Source organism: Ciconia boyciana, chromosome 11 (assembly GCF_034638445.1).
Source record: "Ciconia boyciana chromosome 11, ASM3463844v1, whole genome shotgun sequence".
NCBI classification, from domain to species: Eukaryota; Metazoa; Chordata; class Aves; order Ciconiiformes; family Ciconiidae; genus Ciconia; species Ciconia boyciana.
In genome coordinates this window covers 24,257,583-24,280,744 of record NC_132944.1, presented here as the reverse complement: position 1 = coordinate 24,280,744, position 23,162 = coordinate 24,257,583, and the positions used below count along the sequence as shown (strand labels likewise).

Genomic DNA, 23,162 nt, shown 5'->3' with positions numbered 1-23,162 from the left:
CTCCATCACACTTCTTAGAAGGGTAAGGTAAGATTGTTCATGCCATGTAAAATTATGAAATAAGATAGTTGAAAAGTCCTGTGTTTCTTGTAGAGGGAAAGGCCTGTTAAAATAAGCCACTTGTGTTATTATAGACCTTCTTCCCTGCTAAAGCTTCTTCTCAAAGTGATTTGTCCACGTATACCGAGTCTTGCTTATGGCTGGAGAGGGCAGCAGTCTTGCCTCTTTCTTTAAATACTTCCCTCTCTTTTTTTACTAAAGGCAAATCAAGATTTTCAGCTCAGCACTGAATTGTGCTTAACATTCAGTGTGGTAGTTCATTTTTGCAGAAGAAGTCAATGAGATGTTACAGGAAGTAGAAAACATAGCTCTGAAAACACACTTCTATGTGCGTCAATGTTAGGTCTTTTCATGTATACCAAGGCAAAATGAATTTGATCTTGTTATGCTGAACTTTACTCCATTGTATTATTCACATCAGTTCTTTGCATTTTACCTACTTATACACCTACATTCTGCAGGAATTATTCTTCAAGGGCTGCTTCCTTAATATACTTGATGTTCTCCACTGTTGATTCTTAGGTTATCTAAATATCATTTGGTTACTGTGTGGAACGACACGAATTGTTTCTAATCATTTAGTGTTGAAGACCCTTATTTGTGAACTGTGATGCAGTTTTCTAAATGAGCACTTTATTGGGGGTGCATCTAATGAGCCATATGAAAGCTGTGCAAGTTCTGGACTTAAAACTAAAGATTCAAATATATTGCCCAGATGTACTGTCTGGAATTAATCCTACTGTTAACCTTTCCATCAGTCTGCAACTGATCAAAATGCAGATTACCATACACCCATATGTTACTTAATGTCAGATTTGTTTTAATTGAATTGATCAAAAAGGTTTTATGCCACCCAGATGATGCTCAGATTTTATGAACAGTGCTCAATTATTCAAAATAGCCAAGTACAATCTCATATTTTGTTCTTCAGAGTAAGCTTCAATATAATTTCTAGTTAGCTAATTTTTTTAATTATTATTTCTGGAATCACTTTTTGCTTTTATTTTGCCTGTAAATTGAATAATAATACATCAAAGGTTTCAGAGAATATCTAAATATGACGTTTTTTCCAGTTATTCGTATTAGTGAGCTAGTTATTGTTCTTTCCTTGAAAGGCCAGAACTGGAGAATAAACTTGAGATAGGTAGTATGTAATAGTTCTGTGTATTTTTATATACTATGACTTTGTCAATCTTCATTTGTTTCTTAACTTCTGTGAATTTATATGTTCTTACTATTTTTCTAGTTTGTGTAATGAAGTTAACAATTTATTTGCCTAAACACTGAGAGGCACAAAAGTGCCATTGTCCCAAGTATAGCTCAGAGCATAAAGTAAAGATTGTCAAGGAGATGGACAACCACTTAAACCTAAATGAGTAATTCAGTTATCATGCTCCTGAATGCATAGTTACAAACAGCTTTCTGAATTGTCTGATATTGTTGTAAGATCTGATACTGTGTGATTTGAATATACTGACCCACCAAAATTAGCTGGGGGCCTCATCAAAAACTCACTGAATTTCCTGGAAAAGTTTCTTTTAAGTTCATAGTCTTCTGGTCAGGTCCATAGAAAAAAAGATGTCTTAAAACATTGTTACTATGCACATTCCAAAACTGGTCAAGAGCTATCACAGAATCATAGAATCATAGAATAGTTTGGGTTGGAAGGGAATCTTTCAAGGTCATCCAGTCCAACCCCCTGCCATGAGCAGGGACATCTTCAAGTAGGTCAGGTTGCTCAGAGCCCCGTCCAACCCGACCTTGGATGTTTCCAGGGATGGGGCATCGACCACCTCTCTGGGCAACCTCTGCCAGTGTTTCACCACCCTCAGTGTAAAAAATGTCTTCCTTATGTCTAGTCTGAATCTACCCTCTTTTAGTTTAAAACCTTTACCCCTTGTCCTATCACAACAGGCCCTGCTAAAAAGTCTGTCCCCATCTTTCTTATAAGCCCCCTTTAAGTACTGAAAGGCCACAGTAAGGTCTCCCTGGAGCCTTCTCTTCTCCAGGCTGAACAACCCCAACACTCTCAGTCTTTCTTCATATAGGGGAGGTGTTCCATCCCTCAGATCATTTTTGTGGCCCTCCTCTGGACCTGCTCCAACAGGTCCATGTCAACAGGTTCCTGTGCTGAGGGCTCCAGAGCTGGATGCAGTACTCCAGGTGGGGTCTCACCAGAGCAGAGCAGAGTGGCAGAATCCCCTCCCTCGGCCTACTGGCCACGCTGCTTTTGATGCAGCCCAGGATATGGTTGGCTTTCTGGGCTGCGAGCGCACATTGCCAGCTCGTGTTCAGCTTTTCATCCACCAGTACCCCCAAGTCCTTCTTGGCAGGGCTGCTCTCAATCCCTTCATCCCCCAGCCCTGTATTGGTACCAGGGGTTGCCCCAACCCAGGTGCAGGACCTTGCACTTGGCCTTGTTGAACCTCATGAGGTTCACACAGGCCCACTTCTTGAGCTTGTCCAGGTCCCTCTGGATGGCATCTCATCCCTCAGGTGTGTCCACTGCACCACTCAGCTTGGTGTCATCTGCAGACTTGCTGAGGGTGCACTCTATCCCACTGTCTATGTCATTGATGAGGATATTAAACAGTACTGGTCCCAGTATGGACCTCTGAGGGACACCACTTGTCACCCATCTCCATCTGGACATTGAGCTGTTGACCACTACCCTCTGGATGCAACCATCCAACCAATTCCTCATCCACTGAACAGTCCACCCATCAGATCCATATCTCTCCAATTTAGAGAGAAGGATGTTGTGGAGGACCATGTCAAAGGCCTTACAGAAGTCCAGATAGATGACATCCGTAGCTCTTCCCTTGTCCACTGATGTAGTCACTCCATTATACCAGAGTATTTAGCTGTGTTTTGGAACTCATTGTAGGAATTCAATCATTTGGGCTGTTACTTTCATTTCTGTGAGTCTGACAGATATACCAGGCTTCTCCTGTAGTTTTTTCTGTGTAATTCCCAAGTGCCCATTGTAATATCAGATGAAAGCAGATGAAATTACACTTTCTCAACCAGTCTTACAAGGTAAATACTCCTTTGCACGTTCACTGGTAATAATAGTGCTTTCTTTTGTTTATTAAATGATAAAACAGAAAGAAGAAAAGTATCACGACAAACACTGTAGTATGCATTTTTTTCAAACAGCCATTATCCACATATAACTGTAAGTTTCTGGGTTGGCAAAGTAAAGCAGATGGTTGACAGGCAATGTTTTTAAATATATGTTATTGTTTTGTTTTATACATGTATGCATATGCCTGATTTTTTGGAAGTCCAACATAGGTCTGAAGATGTAACTACATATTCCTTCCAGAAATTTCTATTCTTTATCTTTTAATGTCAGATATTCTCCTCAGTTGAATGGGAGCAAGGATGACCACATCTGTTACTACCAGTATAAGCTCCATTAGCACCAAAATAAATACAAGCATTTTAAAATACGTTAGAATGGTTTTTTTTTAGCTAGCAACTATCTATTCCCATATGCTAACTTTAAACAGAAACAATTAGAAATTGCTGTAATTTCATATTGCTATAGTTTTCCCTTATGTGGAAAGAGGAGATGTATGTTGCTGATGATTGCAGGGACTGAATTTTTAACAGTTCACTCTACCACTCTTTTATGTTGCTTTATATCCACCTGACCTTAACTAAGGACAGATATTTCTTAATGCAGCATTTGTTGCTGGAAGCATGCATAAAACCAGTTTTACCAAACTATTAATTTATGCTGAGTAAACTTTAATTCCTGCCATTTTGGCAGTATGTCTTTTTTTTTTTTTCCTAAACCATAATACATGAGTGCCAATATAAAAAATTTCCATTAAATGACCCTTAAAAAAAAATCCCCCCCAACATACACAGACACACACCCCAGTTCTTGCTAACTGCATCTTGCTAGGTTCTGACTTCACATGTAGCAAATAAACACAGCTCTTAGAAGCAAAGATAAGAAATTACTTTGAGATGTTTGACTGGAGCTTTTTATCTCATGAGGAAAGCAGCTGTTTCAATAACTCCAAATAAAAATTGCTTTCACAAGATCAGTACTGCAGTCTACATTTGTCTTGAAAGTATTTATTGAAGAACTGCTTTCCTGTCTTTATATAAGGCTCAGATGTTTTCAAATGGAATCCTTCTACTCTGAGGATGTCACTTACACATGCTGAATGTCTTTCTTTGAATCGAGTTTTCTTTAATCTCTAAACTTTAACAAAACCAAGAAATAGAAAATCTAGAAGATTAGGCTATCCTTATCACTTGCACTTCATTTGTAGTGAGCTGAAGGGCAAACCAGCTTCTTAGCAGAATAAATAGGGTAAAATTATACTAACTTGGGGCAGATGGGCCAGGGCTGGACCTGGGGAGAGATCAGGTCCTCTTTTTTGGGGAGAGCTGAGTGTGGTGTTTGCTTCTGCTTAGAGGGTTCCCTTCTGCCAGCACAGACAGTGCCCCGCTCATCCTGACCTCTTGCGCAGCTGCGGCTGCAGCTGGCCTGGCTTTCCAAGACGTAGGCGTAAGTCAAACAGTTTGGTTTGCCACCCGCAGCAGTCTGCTGCCTCAGGCAGCTGGGCTACAGCCAGAGCCTATTTTGTTCCCATGCACAGCCTGTCTAGGTAAGACGAAACCTGGGAGCATCTTCAGGGAATGGAGCATAAGGATTTTTTTTTTAAAAGGCTACAGGAAACTGCTTCAGCCTCAGGGCTTATAGCAGCCTGGGAAATGAATGCTGCTTAATGGTGTTGGTGCTGAATATTCAGTGGGATTACAGGTAGCAAATGAACATGCTCTTTCACATTCAGGGATGGGTTACAGAAATTCTTCTCCATAATGCTCAGGGAATGTAACAGGCTTCCAAGGAACCTGTTGGTTCTCCAATTCTTCTCCATAATGTGCAGGGAATGTAACAGGCTTCCAAAGAACTGGTTTGGAATTGGATTTTTTCAGAAAATCCAATTAGTCGGGGGGGGGGCTGTCTGGTGTCTGGTTTACACATTTTCTCAGTGAAACAGTGTGACTCTTGCTCCCCCCCCAACATCTCATCTCTTTTGGGGAGGGAAATGGTATTGTAAACACAGTGTTAGTTCCACACATTGGCTCGAGACCTCTTAGTATTATTTTCTGGACCACAGTGTGGGAACTACTTACCTAAAAGAAAAAAATCCACTCTCCTTAAAGTATGAAAAAGCATTTAAAGGCTTGTAAGCCTCTTATACCCACTCTCTGATGACACTCTCCATTGAGTAATGTGGCTCAGTTTTCTGTTCCAAATGTCAGGAAAGATATCATAAAGACCACATTCCCCCCCCCCCGCCCTTTTTCTCTTTGTCTTTCAGGTAGGGACGTGAGCCTGACACTAGAGTACATCTGTACAAAGTGCATACAGAGCAAGAAGGTGCATTTCTCTTTGAGTGACAACCCAGTTATTATTGATGAAGCTGAGTTTGTTTCCTCTACAATGTGCAATATGTATTCCGGTTGCATCTTTACTTAAATTATTACTTCCCTACCCCTGTAGTTAATGTTTTAGGTCTCTCTTCTCACAGGCATTTTACTAAGGGTGACAAGTTAGATTTACTTGTTAATTTATATGATACAGGAGCCCAAGTTAGGCAAAGATTCTGGATCCTGCAGTTTTGTTAAGTAAGTAAAGAGAACAGTTAGACAGAAAAGAAAACATAGCATGAGTACTTTTACCTTTGCAACTTTCAACTTAGCCAAATATGTGTTTTGAAGATTGGTACAGATTTCCTAGTGATTGGCATAGTGAAGGCAGGATTTTTTTTTTTTTTTTTTTTTTTTTTTTCCCAAATAAGCTTCATCATACCTGTAGGGGTTACTTGATCAAGATCACTCCTTGATTAAAGCACTAGTAAATATCTGTCTGGGCCATTACAATAGATTTTTTTAGGGACATCAGATAAGTTTAATATAATTAAGCATTTAAACATTTAATATATTCATGCATTTTTTTTATGGGAAAGGAATGAAGGTTGGAGAAAACAGGTTTTCAGCCCTGAATCTCCAGCATGTTGATCAAGTAACATGCTTTTCTTTAAGAAAGAGTGAGGATACATTGAAAGAAGTGATGATTCTAAGCATCTAGACCTGTTTCCTACTAGCTTCAAGGACAGCTAAGTAATGCAGTCTTGGGTTGTAAATCTTCATTTAACTTTATTTTTTTACTGCTAGCAACAACCTACAAGGAAGAGATGCTAGTACAATATGTTTAGAAATTTCCACAGGTTTTGATCAAGTGTTTTTTTTTTTCTGCAAAATTGTTGGTTCTGTAAAAGCTTATGTTATGTGTAGCTTTCAGAGCAATGAGGATCTAATTGCACCTTGACTTTCTGTCAGATACAACTTCAGAAAGCATACTCCTTTTCAGAAACCTTATTGAATCAACTCTGGTTTATGTATTTATAAAGGACAATCTTACAACTTCAAATATGACAGAGTGATGTGAGTGGTGGTAATATATGTGCCACCAGTTTTACTAAGATACAAAGTAGGCACCCCCGTACTAGATTTCTTCCAACATACAGCGTTTCTGCTTTTATTTTTACAATAGGAGAATATAGTGATTTGTTTTAAGAATAATTATAATTTCGGGTGATATGGCAGGCATCAAGTTGCATCCACTTATTTCTAAAATTTTTCATAGCCTAGCGTTTGTCATAAAATTTTTGTGTTGGCACATACCTGCATTGAAGGTTCAGCTTAGATATGTGGATACATATTCTCAGAATGTTGTAAGCTATCCCTAATTTGCAAAACTTGCTTCAGGTTTCATTTATCACAACGATTAAATCTATAATTACACTGGGTAGCATAAATGAGGTTGAAATTAATCTGTGATCCTAAATGTGGTTTAGTAATATAAAATATGTAACATATATTTGAATTTTACCAGACTAATTTATAATTTGGCATTAGCATTAAACAGCTGCTACCTTGAAGTATATCAATTTGCTACACACAAATTTAAAAAAGAGTGGGAAATAGTTCAGACACTATTCTGTCACCGTCTGCACTTTCTCCACAAATTACAAACATGTGGAACTGCCTACTTTAATACTAGTTTTCTTGGGCCAAGAGGTTTTCATCTTTGAGAAACTCCATGTTACAATTTACCTACCCCAAAGGAATCGGATGACAATCTGATTTAATGAAACTCCAGATTTAAAGTAACAATATTATAATATACATTCCTCTTGTATACGTTGTTTTAATGTACTATATATGGGTTGAGGACATTTCTCTGTAAACGTTTCCAGATGAAATATATCATCTTCTAGATGCACCGATAGGCACAGTAACTCCAAACTAAATCAAGAACTTACCCCCGTGTAAATTAGAATGACAAAAATAGACAGATGTAGCGTATAACTTCCAATGAGCTTTATTTTTGTGTGCAATTACCAGAAATTAAATAACCAGAAGACTGATTCAGCAACAAAGCTGAGTGAAATTGCCAATAAGAGGTTGGTAAATACAAATTTTGCATATTGAATTTTATTTAAGCAAATTACTTAGGTGTATGTTTATCTATTCATCTCTGTCAGATCTCAAAAAAAGATTGTTGACTGCATTGCTTAGCTGTTAAAAAAACAAAAATGTAAAGTCTCACTGAAATCTACTTTTATAAAAACTGGCTAGCCATTATAGACCTCCAAAACTTTCAGCTAGCCCCAGACCACTGAAATTTGGTCTGAAGTTTTCTATTGCAGCCCCAGGCAACTAATTTACTTAACAAGAATTTGTTTTTAATCTGAGTATATTGAATCTTGATCTATTTGTTCAGCATTGTTTTTCAGGATTGTTTTCCTGAAAAAAATCCAGTCTACCAACACAACATGCTAGGGAACACAAGTGGCTGGATAATCATCACCTGCAAGCTACCCTGTGATTGCCCTGGCAATGGATTTTAAATGGGATGATGCTTAAATGCATTTTACAGATGTGAACGCTCATTTATCAACTGTTAGTACATGTGGGTAAACTTCCCTGTGACGCATCAGTAAACATCATTCTCCCACCTCACACTTATGCCTCCTGATTGTTTTGGTTTTTTTTTTTTTTACTGGTTTATATGCTGATGTAGTTCATCTTCACAAATCTGACAAATCTTTGCCAAGTATGTCTCAGGAACATTTGGAGTTACAGCATGCATGGATGGGTATGGGAACTAATACTAGAAGTAGCAAAGACTTGCACTAAAACTGACAGAGAAATCTGGAGGAATGTTGAACCCATTAACAATGCTGTTCTGTAGGAAGATCACCCTCATCAAACAATTAATGGCAAATATCATAGTTTTCCAGTGGAACTGTAGAAACTCTGGTGCATATATCAGTTGTGAACTGTTACTTCCCTTTTTGGAATCAGTGGAAAACGTTTTATTCATGAATGCTTAGACTTGAATGCATGGTCCTGTAACCCCTTGGATATTCCTACTCATCATAAATGGTACCTTACTTATGGTAATCGCAAGTAAGCTGTAATAAAATGTATCTGTACAGGGTACTGGAACTACTGTGTAGCATATCGCCTTAACAAGAAGGAAATCAAAACTTTGTTGGTTGGAATAAAAATGTCAAAAACTGTATAAATGGGAAGTTGGGCATAACTCAATGAACTAATTCAGAAGCCCTAAAGCAGAAAAAAAAGAGGCTGGTTTAGCTAGGTAAGTAGGAAGATAAGAGATGGGGACTTGATTTGGTCAGAATTTTACAACAGTAAACTTGTCACCAGGGTACTTCCATCTTGTCAGTGGTAGAGACACATAATATAAAGGCAAACGGGTTTTCAGGTCTTCCAGAAAAAGGATCTGCTATAAGCCATAGCAAGCTGAACTTATTGGGTGATATATCTCTATTTGTGAGGCTTTAGGTGGTGTCCTCATGTTAAGATGCATTAAAACAGCCTGTGAATCTTTTAGACTGTGTGCCAATTAAAACTTGAGCCAAGCATGCCACTATTGTGACTAGCTTTGTCACGATGTTATGGAAAAATCCATCAGTGCAATTCTGCAAATGTTTGCTATGGTAAAAAGAAGCTATACCAAAACATGAATGCCAGACATTAGGGATTATGTTAGCTGACACCTTGTCTGCTCTTTTTTGGTATATGTCTGAGATGGCATGGTTGTTAGGGCACTTACCTGGCATTTGAGAATTGGAACTCAGTTCTCTGCTTTAATGTATCATTACTTGTTTTCAGAGGTGTTTGTTTCCTCAGATGTCAAATGAAGTTGACTGTACTTTTTTCTTCTCCTTTCTTTTTCTGGTTGAAAAAGGGTAAAACCTTGAAGGTTATGGAGTATCCTCATATTACCATAATGGAGGCCAAAAAATTTCCCTGACTGTTGCGCAGACACGGGACTCTCTCTCGTTTGTTAGGAGTGTGACCAGGTTCTGTTCACTTCCAGAATGTAAAAATTTGTTGCCTTGTTGTGATTATAGATACCAGTCAGCTTTCATAATCTCAGAGAGTAAACCTTGTGAAGCCATTAGAACAGCCTGTAAGATAAGAGACCAATAAAAAGAGACACCTCAGAATTTCTTCAGAATTGCCTCTAAATCAGTAAATTATTCTTCAGCTTTACTATGGGCTAGGTAAACCAGTGTGTCATTTTAGCTACAAAGTTGGGAGCTTCTGCCATGAAAGAAAAATTCAGTCTTCACAGTTTTCTGGCCTTCATCTCAGAAGAGTTTTTAAATTGCCTGCAATGACCTGAAATTAGGAAAGGAACATCAGATTCTCACCTGTATTCAGATAGCTCCCTCTACCTCCCTAAATTCTTCTGTGTTCTGAATAATGAAAAAGTGCTCTGAATCTTTGCAAAATCATCCATGTCATCTCCCAAGCACAGATTTGTTGATCTGAATTACTTCACTTGAATTATTTAAATTTATTAACTATTAAACCCTAAGATCTCAAAAGTAGGAAACTGAAAAAAGAAGTAACAGAAATGTGTCTTGCTATCATATTTTGCCAGACAATTTTACCCTAATCCCTGAAGTCTGGAAATTTAATGTAATCATCTAACCAAGTGTGGTCCAAAATCCCTACAATTGTTGATTAAGTTGTGAGGCTAGAGAAGGTGAATATAGCTGGGTGTACCAAAAAACGCTTTCAATAATCTCATTATAAGAGAAACTCCAAGTTCAATCATGATAAATGATTTTATATAAATTTATAAATTTAGAGGTTATAAATCTATCCTCTTGTTCAGTTATGCCAAAGCCATATGCAACATTGTTGTGATTTTAATGTTCTGTATAGCTGTCCCATGAAGCATAGAATATGAAGACCATTAAAAATCTTTCTATGTTCCTCCTCATTTAAGTTCTGAAATAGTCCAAGTCAAGTTGGGCCACCTGATTTTTAAGCAGAAATAGGCGTGTGATTATTATTTTTCATCTTTGGAAAAACAGTGTCAGTATACCCCATTCAGTATACCCCACTGTTCTTCAAATAGGCGTATTTGTAACTATACCTGGGACAAGAACCCATTTCCTGATTCTAGGTCCATCAAATGTATTTGTTGGTTTGTTTCTGACTTAGAGGGTCCTTACAAACTTTGCGTAGTTTAAAAAGGAAAGGAGAGAACCTTTTCAATTTGCATACACAGATTATTATCAGATGTTAGGATCACTGGGACTTTCTGGTTTTGAGAGTGGATAGTGTTTATAAACAAGCAAAATCAGCAGCATGCAAGGGTACAAGACCAAGTGTTTGCATTGCTGATGTTCTGGTTTGAACCCTTGTAGATCTATGCAAAGACCTTGTCCTGGCTGACATGCACAAGTGGATTTGTATCCTCACTCTCTTCAGCTCATGTTTTTCAGCCACTTGTAAATGGATCGAAGATACCTCCACAGCTGAACATATCTATTCTTCCTCACTGTAATAAGACACAACTTCTCCTGTTGAGCTCTAGCCCTATAATTGTGTAATCAGACATCAGAGTCTGATTGTCATAATTGTGTGCCTAATTTGTATTCAGAATTATCAAGATTATGCATGACAATTAGGTATTTGAGTCCACAATTAGATATTGCACATTCTGGTAATTGCAGATGGAAATTAGGCATACAGTTGCATGCGAATGTTTGTGCACACAGTTGAACAGATATCCAATTCAAACTCTAGGAAATTCAGATATTAATCTGCAAGGGCTCCAATAGGACAGTAAAGAGAAGCTGAGATGAACCAATATTATTTCTTGTGCAGTTTATTACTAAAAGGAGCTATTTAAGATGTAAAGATTAAAAGATGCTTTTTGACTCATTAAGAGCAGGAGACTCCTGCTTTCTGGGATCTGTTTGATGAAAGTTGTTGAAAGTGGAATTGAGGCGTTTGTTACCTCATTCCAAAATCACTTTTTCTTTTTCTTTAAATTGATGTTCCAGTGGTTCATGTCCTGCCTTGACATTTTTTCACTACTAGTAGGGTTGAAATATACTTTTCTGGTTTGCAGTGCTTTTGTAAGGGACAAAATTACTGTGTGGCAGCTGGAATCACGCGTGGGCAAATTGTAGAGAAATGTTGAGAGGCGTACTAGTTTGAAACTGTGGTTTTCTCATACACAAAGAATACAATGCTTTTAAAGATGCCTTTTCCAGTAACAAAGGGGGCACTATAGCATGACTGGCAGGGTGTTGCTGTACTGACTGGACATGTGAAATAGGAAAAAATGAGTGTTTGGAGATTTGGATTTTTTTCTTATAAATTTTCCTTAAACCAACAGCCTGACAGATAATAGTGGTGTCAATAATATGCCCTTTGAAGCCAGAATAAGGTGCCACTCTTTAAGAGGGTAAAAACCCAGTCTCTATGAAAGTACAACAGTACAATTTGATTGTGTAATAATAAACAGCCTCAGCTAGATGTAGAGTGAACAATCTGAGGAAGCTATTCTTTGTGCTGCCTGTAAAATGAAACATGATTTCTTTTGGCATGGATCCAATTAATGCCACACATCCAGGGCATCTGGTGTGATAAAAAGGGAAATGAATAAATGTTAATTTGCATGTTGTTGTGTGATTTTTCCAGTGGACATACAAAGTGCTGAAATTCTCAAAAAGCCAAAGACAAGACAGAGGATGGAGTTGGTTTAAAAGACAAATCAAAAAACCCCATAAACCCCCTCCAGACAAAGGCCAAACCACACACGCATTTTTGTTATTTAATCCTTTTGCAGAATCACCTTGCAGCATCTGTTCACTCTGAAGCCTGGAGGCAGAAAACATTGATTTGTTAAAATTCATAGTGCATGAAATAGATTTTTAACATTTTTACTATTTTGTATCAAACGTCACTATTATATTTCTTCATATATCAACAGTGTATTTTTCAGAACCTGTATATATATACACGTAACTATGGCAAGAGAAAATATTTGTTCTCCTGACAGATCACGTGAACCGAATTATACACTAGAGATTACAACATTGACTAGTAATTTTTGGCAATCTGTTTATGCTGTATGTTCATACTTGATAATGCATATGCATTGTAATAAAGATGCCACAGTATTTATCTCTGAAATGTTCAGAGATTTTATAAACTATTTTGTTTTTTTAATACCAAAATAATTCTAGTTTAATTATGAAGCAGTAATGTATTCCAAAGAGAAGTATGATTTGTAATAAATACTTATTTTAACATATCTGATTTATGAAAAGGTAAGATTAGAAACTTATTTCCAATACAAAAGTTTGGCTTTACTGATTTTCAGGGAACTCCTCTGTTTCGGGGTGAATCCCTGTGTTAGTAGGGAAGCACCTGTGGTAACTGTGAACTAACCTTAGTTCCATGCATCTGGGAGAGACGGGCTGTGAGCATCGGGCTGCTTCAGCAGCTTGGAAACATCTGGTCAACACATAACTTTGATGTTATGAAATTGTTTTTGACATTGATGAAACAATCATAAACTGCTTGTTTTCCGTATTTTTTAACTGTTAACACCACTTTCTGTTTAAAAATATCTATAGCTATATGTAAAACTGGTTTTGCCAAGACGTTTCTGGATAATTTTATAAACGTGATATATTTTAGTTTTTGAAGAATTCCAATGAACAATTTTAAATTCGTATGAACTTTACATATCTCATGAAAAACGGTTGCATTTTCTGAGTTTCTGAAAAGCTTTAATGACTGTAACAGTCCTGTGCTGTAGTGAATCCTTTTGTATGTGGACTGATGGCCATATGTATTAAAGACACCCTGAGTACTGAAGTCAGTAGTCTCGGAATCTGACTGTTGGTCAGTTATTGTGTTTTGAAATAGCTATGGAAAAGACACTGCGTTGTGCTGCTGACAGTTGAAGTAGCTCTTGTCTGGGAAACTGCCATCTTTGCATTGCTGCTCTCAATTTCCTGGCCATGTTAGTTGAAGTCAAGAATATGCTGATGTGGCTTTTGATCAATTTAGACCTAAATTTCAGAGCTACTTGGAAATGACAAGTTGGATACAGAATAACAAGAGATTGATGCGTTTATTGAATATTTGGGTATTTTGTATTAATTCTTCTTTTCATTATTACTTCTAAAAAATATGAAAGGCACAATTCAAGGGATAGTAGTATTTTAATTCTTCTACAAAGATAATTAGTTTGATTTGGTTTTCTTGCCTATAATAATGCTTTAAGACCGATGGACTGATAAATAAGAATTTTCCTCTTACTAACCTGTTGAGGTAACTTTTTTATCCAGTTGTGGAGACTGAAATAATGTTTCACAAAAGCCTTGCCTCCCCTGCTATTTCCCACCACATATGTCTTCATTTTCTTCTTACAAATTAATTATTATATTTTAAAATGTATTTAAAACAGTAATTAGTAGTACTATGGAGATACTGACTCGTATTTACTTAAGTTAGCTATGTTTAAGTTGGGGAAAAAAGAACCATTTTGCAGCGTAGCCATATGGGCGTTTACGCTATCCCTGCTTATTTAGGCAAACAAGACTGTGCCTTTCGGCTGTTCAGAGTATTGAGCTGCAATGAACCACATTTACTAGGTCACTATGAAGTAATTGTTTCGAAACAGAAGCCCTTTTTTGTGGCTTCAGAACTGCCTAGAGGCTAGGATGTAAATTTTCCTTTTTCAACCTCCTGAAATTTAATAATGAAATAGGAAGTTCTCTGCCTTCCAATATACTGCCATAATATATTTTTATTTTACGAAATTAAAAAAAAAAAGTTTCCATCATAGAAAATCAGGGGAGTGAAATACTTGTTTGTTGATGTTGCATATAGTGTCCCTTTATGATAGCATGGTTCATGATACTGTTTTTAATGATATATTGCTCCTTCTTATAAACCTAAGAGAATTTGTTTCTCCTCTGAACATTTTATTTTCAGAAAGTAGTGCTAACATTGTTTTGAAAATGTGCTACTTAGTATTTCATAGTTTACATATTCTCTAAAAAATTACAATTTAATGTACATTTATAGAGTAGTCATATTTTTGTTGAGTGCAAAATTTGTGAAATTTGTCAAACTTCTGACATATCTGGAGAAATATCGTATGTTTAGAAAGAGGAAAATATAGGATTAATTCTGACCTGTCAGCCTCTAAGAACTGCTTGTTATAAGATTTTACCCATGCTTATGGCAAGCAAGTATGGCAGTGCATAATTGATGAGCCATTTAAAACTGCAAAAATTGGGTTTAAATGTGACTATGCAACATAATACTGAAGATAGTCACATATAGCTAGCAAGCGGCTAGCCCTGTCTTTCTTCTTGTGTAGAGTAGTTCTTTATCAATCTAAATATTATGTTGACATTGATAAACTGCATTTAAACTGCAATGGCCTAATGATTAGGGTCTACTATCTTTTCGGGAGGGTTCATAACAAAAAATAGAATCTCAAAGCTAAATTTCAGAAAGAATTATTTTTATTAAGTAGCAGATCCCGAAAACCTAGAAGCTGAAGAGTTAGAAATAATATAAAAATTACCATATGAAGTGAAAAGAAGATATGGATATCCCTGAATAGAAACCCAAACAAAAAAAACCAAAGGAAAACGATTGATTGAATAACTAGCCAAAAACCTATCTTGTGATACCTTTGCATTATTATTGTTCTAACACATGCTTAGTTTAGTGTGACTTCAAGAGTCAAAAGGATTAACCAGGAATTACTTTGGTTTATGAATTAGTGTATGCAGTCATTTAAGCTTAAGAAGTAGGTCTAAAGAAGAATTCAGAAATCCTTAATCATTGGTATCAACATGTATGTTGTAACAATATACTGACAAATAAAACCTTCTTGTTCATGTTTCAGCATTTCAGGGAACACCTTGACAAACTTTTTGCAAAAGGAATTGGAATGCTGGACATTGCTTTAAATGAAGCTTTCAACATGCTCAATGAAGTAAGTTAACGCTTTTCAGATTTATGCTGCTGACACCTTTCTTGCTATTTATCAATTGCTGTCAATTTTAAGATAATAAATTAGAACTCAAAAATGTGGGGATAGTAAAATATTACCTATAAAACATGAATTCTCTGTAATCTATATGTGGTGAAAGATATAAAGAGTTTTACATTTTTGTAGGTATACATTTTATATCAATGTATTTTGTGTCTATATATACAGTATACACCTATGCATACATGTGTATATTAAATAAGGTTTGTTTCAGTAGCTGTTCTAGGTGTTAAAAAATACTAGGGTAACATGCAAATTGCACAGTTTCGATTGTTCTTTTTTTCTTTGGAATGGCTAACGTTTTAGGAATGACAGGAATTTGTATATTTATAAAAACTTTGAGAATACACTCTGTTGTTAGAGTTGTGAAATGATTGTTCATTGGTTTGACTTCTGGCATGACAATATCTCTTACAGCTTATCTAAAAGATGTTATTTGAACACTTTTGTACTTACTTCTGTAATACTCTAAGACAGAGGGAGAAATGTAAAGCTTTGTCCAACCAGCTTAGAGGTATTAATATTATTTTAACTATTTGTCTGCCAAAACATGAGGCCAACCTTCTGATAACATTCCTGTGAATAATGTCTATAAACAGGAATGCAGTCTCTAGAAGATGAACATCATGATCTTGGAGATAATCTAGTGCAGGGCATCTAGTTTCCCTCCCAAACTCCACATAAAAATAAGTGTAGTGTTCTTAGTTATCCAGGAAATTGTCCTCCAGAGGATATTTTAATTAAAATCAGGCCCATTGTCTTTGCCTGAAATGCTTTTCCTCACAAGGTGCACATCAGTCTTAGTGGCTATCATGAAATGATTTTATGTAGTTTATTTCAGAGAGATTTTTTTGTCGTTTCTGGCAAAGGTAAAATATATTGTCATGCTATGTATTCCAGCAAAGAACAATTTTAGCAATATTTTGATTCAGCTGACTATATGCTTTCCTGGGAACGTATATTGGAAAAAGCAAAGAAATAAAGGAGAAAAGTGGTAGTTGTAATGAACAGTAGTAGTAATGAAAGAGAATTAGTACAAGGGAGCAAACCAATGAAAATAAAATGCACCATCAAATATTTCTTATGATATTATGAATGAAAACCTTAGGTAGCGTGGTAGGACTAAAGCCATTGCTTACAACCTCTGTTAATATCAGTTTAGATATAGGGTTTCTGTAAAGGACAGCATTCACTTTTTTTTTGGTAACTAATTACAAGCAGATCTCTTCTCCAGGATCTCTGAACTAATGAGCACTTGCAAAATTGTAAACTGCTGTATCGCAAAGCTACAGTGAAGTTCATTAAGCAAGATATATGGAGCAAATGCCATTGTGAAGGGTTAAATCACCAAATATGTCAAAGGCCAGAGCAGATACTGAGGGGGAAAGCATGAGGTATTTCAGTTAGCCTCAAGACTGAGGAAAGAAGGAAATGGATTAAAAAACCCTAAACACTCATTTGTGTCCAAGTGCCCAGAGCCCCAAGGTGAAATACTAGCAATCAGTGTTCAATGAGTCCTAAAGAAAACTTAGACTCTTATCCCAGAACATTCCTGTTCTAAGACCTGGAATATTAGCTGCAAAGTTATTTCAAAATGGTGCTACATGTAATCTCCACCTAGCATTTTCTAAGGCAAGAAAATGGAACTTTCCATTTCTGTGGATTCTTTCAGAATACTCCATCTTGCCCAAAGTTCACTCTTTTTAACAGGAGGCCAAACCCTTGTTCTTTGCACCTTGTTGGTAAGCTTTGAACTGCATTAGTGAGTCAGCAGAAGTGGCTAAACACCTTCCAGCAGGACCAACTCCTGCTCAGTGGTTGGATGTTACAAGTAAGCATCATCACCCTATTAAAACATTGCCTATAGCTGTCTTTTGAAGTTAATATTAGCAGCTTAAGATATGATTGAAAATACTTTGGTGTTTCCAGAAAAGCTTTCTCTTTATTAAAAAAAGAAAAGAAAATATTTAAAGATTATGCATGTATTCTTTTTAATAATCTAAATCAATTAAGAGGTGAGTTGATCCTGATTGAGAACCCTTATGTGTAGCGGAATATTTTTTTTTATTTTTTTTTTTTTAGTGAAGAGGGAGGCATCATCTAGAAAGGCAGAGCAACATCAAATTCCTGGCAGGTGAATTAAAATCATATGGACTTTTAACTGCTAAGCAACCTTTAAAATAGATTATGCAAGATCTTCAGTTGCTTTTAGTTTTTCAAACCAGATTACTTAAAGGCTTTTAAAAGCTTTTCCAAAGCAAGAAAAAAGGGAGATTACAATGCGATTCAAACGCGAGATAGTGATTTGACGCTCAAATTATTGGGTTGAAATGTATGGAGTATGTTTTTTAGATGATCACTTTCTCCTACTAAATGTCTGATGATGTTATGATGAGAATGTAGTTCCTTGTGTATTTAGGCATCCTAGTTTGTCTACAGGTAGAAATTAATCTCTTCTGATATGGTTATCATGGTGGCACTCCAGCTGTTGGTAGGTAATATTGTATAATGTTAATGTTAGTGATGGCTACTTCCAAGTAAATCCACTATGTGTTTCTTTCTAAGAACAGCTTGTCCTTAAAGAGAATCACACTTTATATCCAGAAATGTAAATATATATTTGTGTGTGTATAAATATCAGCTTTAAAGATAAAAAGAAATTCACAATGTTTAGAGGCAAGCTTTCAAAAATAGACAAATCAATGCCTTGTTCATACTACTTGAACCTGTGTAACACGTTCAGGATATCTCTTCTCAGTGAGCCAAACTGGCCTCCTGACATCCTTCCATGATAGCCTGTTTCCAAGAAATCTATAAACTCTGTGTCTATGGGCTCCAAATAACTGCTATCAGTGTGATCTGTAGGTGTGTATTACAGAAGAGCCTAAGTTTAGGGCTGACAATTTAGACCCCCTATCTTGCTGCTTGATAGTTCAGTTTGCTTTATCGTTCTTGGTTTGAACAATGCCTTGGAGTGTTGACTGGGATACATTCATTAGAAATCAAGTCACCCTTCCTCTCTAGTATGGCTCTGAAAAGAGGCACCATTTTAAAAACGACAGTGTTTCTCCTTTAAACTGAGATACATTTCTTTCAGTGTAAAAGTTGCAGGGACTTAATTCCTGTCTCACAAATTAAATTCAGTAAAACTCGCTATACTACAACTAAGCTTAGTAAGGATTAGTAAAGAAAGCTGGAAAAACATTTTTATAGTACATTTTTACTTTTAATAAAGATGCAATTGAGGCATATTCTGACTTGACTTTTCTTCATGTCATGAAAACTGTTTTGTTTCTCTTTTTGCCTAACATTGCCCAGGGCACCTGTTTTTCAGTTTATCTAGCCTTAGTAGATCCAATGTCTTAAAAATCATGTACCTTTAGAATTAATGGGCATCCTAACTAACCTCAATTGCATTTTAAGAATAAAAACCAGTCTCAACTCATGAATTAACAGATGATGGACTAAAGATTGAGCTATAGCAACTGATGTTTTTAGAAACTTTATTATTGTCACTCACATTTACCAGGGGTGTTTTGGAAAGAAATATTTCAGGCACAAATTCAACAAGCAAATTCCTTTTTTTGCCCTTTTTTTTTTTTTTCCCCTCTGGTCCTTTTCCTTTTCCGCCTCTTGTTTTCCCTTTTTTCAACTGAGCTTATATTCATGAAAATGTTTTAAAGTGTTTCCTTAAGTATAGTCCTTTTTTGAGGGGAAAAAAAATTAAAATCTGTTAGTCCGCTGGAAGAGGAAAATCTCATCTAAAATAAGGAGCAAACTATCTTTTGATTGAAGGATGTACCTTGCAAATGAGACCTCAAAACAAAACATTTGCCAAAGGGTTTGACTTGACAAGTGTGCCTGCCTTTATACTGTAGGATCATAGATTAACTAATGGTTCCAATTCCTTTGTATGCATCTGGAAGCACAATATTGATCAGTTCTTTTCTGGGCATAAAATCCTAAGATGAAAAGATGAGGATCTTCCTCCACCCACTGCCCACATGTTCAACCAGACAGTGTGGAACTAGTTCCTTCGTGTGGTACATGCCAAAAATGACAATGGGAAAAGCTGCATGAACTAAAGAACACTCTAGGTTGGTTGTAGAGGGTTTATTAAGAATCCCATTATGGGCACTGAATATAGTCTTAGGAAACAGATACACAACAGTAAATAGCAACCAGCCTCAATACAAGAGATGTTCTATACTAGTCTTCCAAATCTGTGTAAACTGAAGAAAAAACATTACAGATAGTGATCAAGAAGACCCGAGATGAGATTTTTTTGTTTTTTTGTTTTTGCTTTAAAATCTGTGAGGCAACTGAAGTTATAATGATGAATGTGGTATAAAAATCTCATTAGATAAACTGATAGTTTTGAGAATAAAGGGAACTGACATCCCATGTATTGAATTGTACCTATGATGAGTGAGAGTCTTTTGATCTGTAAGGTCATGATGGATCATGCTACATGTATGTTCAGATCTATTCAAGGTGGAGTAATGACTGTTTCTATTTATACTATAAAAGGGAGTATAATAGCTTCAAGCCTTCTTGCATATATACTTCCAGAACTGACAGCAAAAAAATCTCTTCCATTATATACAGGCTTATCAGCAAAGTCTCTGGGAGCTTCTATTAAGCAGCCTAGGCCAGAGAAAAAGCTACTTAATCTCTCCTTAAGAGAGTACAGCTAACCATTTTCCACTTTGTCTACAGGATGTGACTTTATGTGCCAGAAATCTATTCTTGTGAATTATAGGCTAGCTAAGCATGTCTCATCTACATTAAAAAAAAAGAAGGGGGGGGGAGGGGAAAAAAAAAGCGGGGGGGGGGGGGGAAGAAAAAGCTTTGTTTTACACAAATAGTCTATTAAGATTCTGGTTGGATTTTAGAATGGTTCAGGGCTTAAACTAATTAAACTCAGTTAATTTTGTGTTGCAGTTACCTTTAGTATTTGCCTGGGTTGTTAAGACTTGGAGATGGTTGATACTGATGTCTTTGAAAAGCACATTTAAAAATCAATTTCCAAATTCTTTCCAATCATCAATTTATGTAGTGTTCATTACACAGTGTAAGAATATAGAAGTGCTTAGTACAGTAGTTAGGCACCTACGATATCATGTGACAAGTGCAATTATCTCTTTTGGTGACAAATGCAGTCTTTGCAGTGATTACCTTTAAAAAAATCATAGCCAATTAAATAAAATTCTGTGACATTTCAAAGACTGTTAATCACAACCAAATGCTGTAAATGTCAGGATGCATTGAAATTTTTGCTGCTAAGTGATGAATCACTGAGTTAATTGTAGTTCATCATAAGGCCTTTGTCATTGTTATTATTATGGAAAACACTTTCATCACTCTTGCTATTCAATAAAATTAAAGTTCTAGACAAATATGAGAAGATATTACTCATCAAAGCATTTGAATTTAATCTCATTCTTCAAAATATTCGAACAGATAACTACGTAGAATAATGCAGATGCATACAGAGTGATGTTTTAAAATAAATATATGAAGGCATTCCCCCTTTGTTAATGTCCCTTTTAATGTACCTTGTCTCTTGGAAAATGTGTTGCCCATATGAAGAATATGTCCCTCGACAAAGCAACTTCATCTTTATGAGAAAATATTGGCTCTAAGATCATACTAATGAAGGAATCCCACTTTAATAATTCTGGTTCTGGTTAAGACTGGAAAAACTGTAATGACTGAAGAATTTCAAGGATAGACTGCCTTGCAGGTATCACAGATAAGAGTTTTCACACAGGCAGTGACCAGAATATAGCTAACGCTGTAAACCTACATTAGTTTCCCTTTAAGTAACATGTTGCTATTACTGTTCGCTGAGGTTCCTGTTTGATCAAAAGGAAACTGATCTGAAGGAGAGCTGCAGATGGTATAAATGATTGTTGAATGATATTTGTGGATGTGATTACTCAGATATAGAAACGTGAAGGCGGAAGAAAAGAGGACAGAGCACTGCTGGAACCCATCATCCACTCTCTTTCCTACTGTAGGCAGTCTACAAAGGTTACATTTTTAGAAGTTAAGAACTTTTTCTAGAAAAAGGGTTTTTAGAGTTTTGGAAAGAACAGCAAATATATAAGGGTGAGTATATGGCATAAAGCTTAAAGACAGAGCAGTTGCTGGCCCAAATCAAGCTAGAATACTCTGAATAAATTTTGTTGAATCCAGAAGCAGTCAGAGTCCCTGCAAGGTAATTCACCTTTAAATTTAAATACTACTTCTCAAATGGGACCACCCTTTTTTGGGCACTTCATCACAGATAGGCTGGTGAGGTGGGACAAGGTAATTATTACTTGGCTTTCTCAGTACCAAGAAAAAGGTGGTAGGATGAGGCCTTGTCTGACCTCAAAGTTGGTAATGTACCTGAAAACCACATAGGAAGAGAACAAAAGGAGACTGTTCATTCATTAGCATGTATTCAAATGGTAGCCCAATCTATAAAGAGTTGTGTGTAATGCCCCAGTTTATTGATCTTTTCACAGATTTTTTTAGTGTTCGTACAGAGTAATTAAAATAATTTTCCAACTTTGCACTTTTTTGCTAAAAGCCGGATGTTTCATCTAAGTTCCTTGAATATATAAAATAATACACAGACAAATAAGAACCTATTTTGCAATAAGAGCAAATGGAGACACATGAATTCAAAATTAAGGCACCAACTCCAGAATCAAGAGATCAAAGCATATGTTATGATTTAGTCCAATTTACTTGCTCTTTGACCAGGAGAATATCCCGTTTGTGAAACAATGAAACTTCCTTTGTATACTCCAAAGGATACGTTGATTGCTAAGTACCTGTGCTCAAGTACTGCTGTTCAGCAGCTTGAATTACTTATATGTATTCATTTAGAGTAATAGGAGAATCTGAGAATGTATAAATATTAACTTGGTTCTCCCAGATAAACATTTCATAAAAAATAACATATGGAATGTAATCCTGAGTGAATATGAATGCCATATGAATAGTCGTATGTCTCTCTAAGTGGTGTATCTTCCGTACTTTGCAGTAAAATCATTAGCCATTCATTTCTTCTTCTTTTTGTGTAGCTTGTTCTTTTAAAATTATATTTAAATCAAAGCAAACCCTATGTAGATGCATCAGTACATATCATCTATCTCAAACAAGGGAATACGCTTTTAATTTGGGGAAGTGCTATATTTACATGTATGGTTCTTATTTTTCAAGCTGATATAATGGGGATATATAATGAATCCTGATTCTGTTACACAACTGAAGTTACAATTCAGTAAGGACGTAATATCTATGATAAAATGTTTTCAACCTGAGACTTTTTCACCTACTTCTAGGCATGCTAGAGATTTGACAAGATCCATGTTTATCCAGTGCGATCCTATCTATCTTCATCGAACAGGAATGTGCTGTAACTAAATGATTGTTTCCTTTCACAGTTCAATCACACAGGACAAGGAAGTATTTGCAGCCAAGCCATAATGTTGATTACTGATGGAGCTGTGGACACATACGATACAATATTTGCAAAATATAATTGGCCAGACAGAAAAGTAAGTATGTTATCACCTTTATTTGATGGAAAACCCAAAGCTTCATATCCCATATAAAGTGTATGCCTATTGAAAAGTCAGTAACA

The 23,162-nt window shown here is 36.2% G+C and overlaps 1 protein-coding gene across 1 annotated transcript in view; it reads left to right on the top strand.

The window, feature by feature from the left end:
- The window catches only part of CACNA2D3 (calcium voltage-gated channel auxiliary subunit alpha2delta 3), a 478,745-nt gene that overhangs the window by 220,790 nt on the left and 234,793 nt on the right, over positions 1–23,162 (top strand). The window contains exons 10-11 of the mRNA XM_072876518.1: positions 15,374–15,463; positions 22,963–23,076. Coding sequence (XP_072732619.1) covers positions 15,374–15,463; positions 22,963–23,076 — 204 coding nt within the window. The remainder of the gene's footprint in view (positions 1–15,373; positions 15,464–22,962; positions 23,077–23,162) is intronic.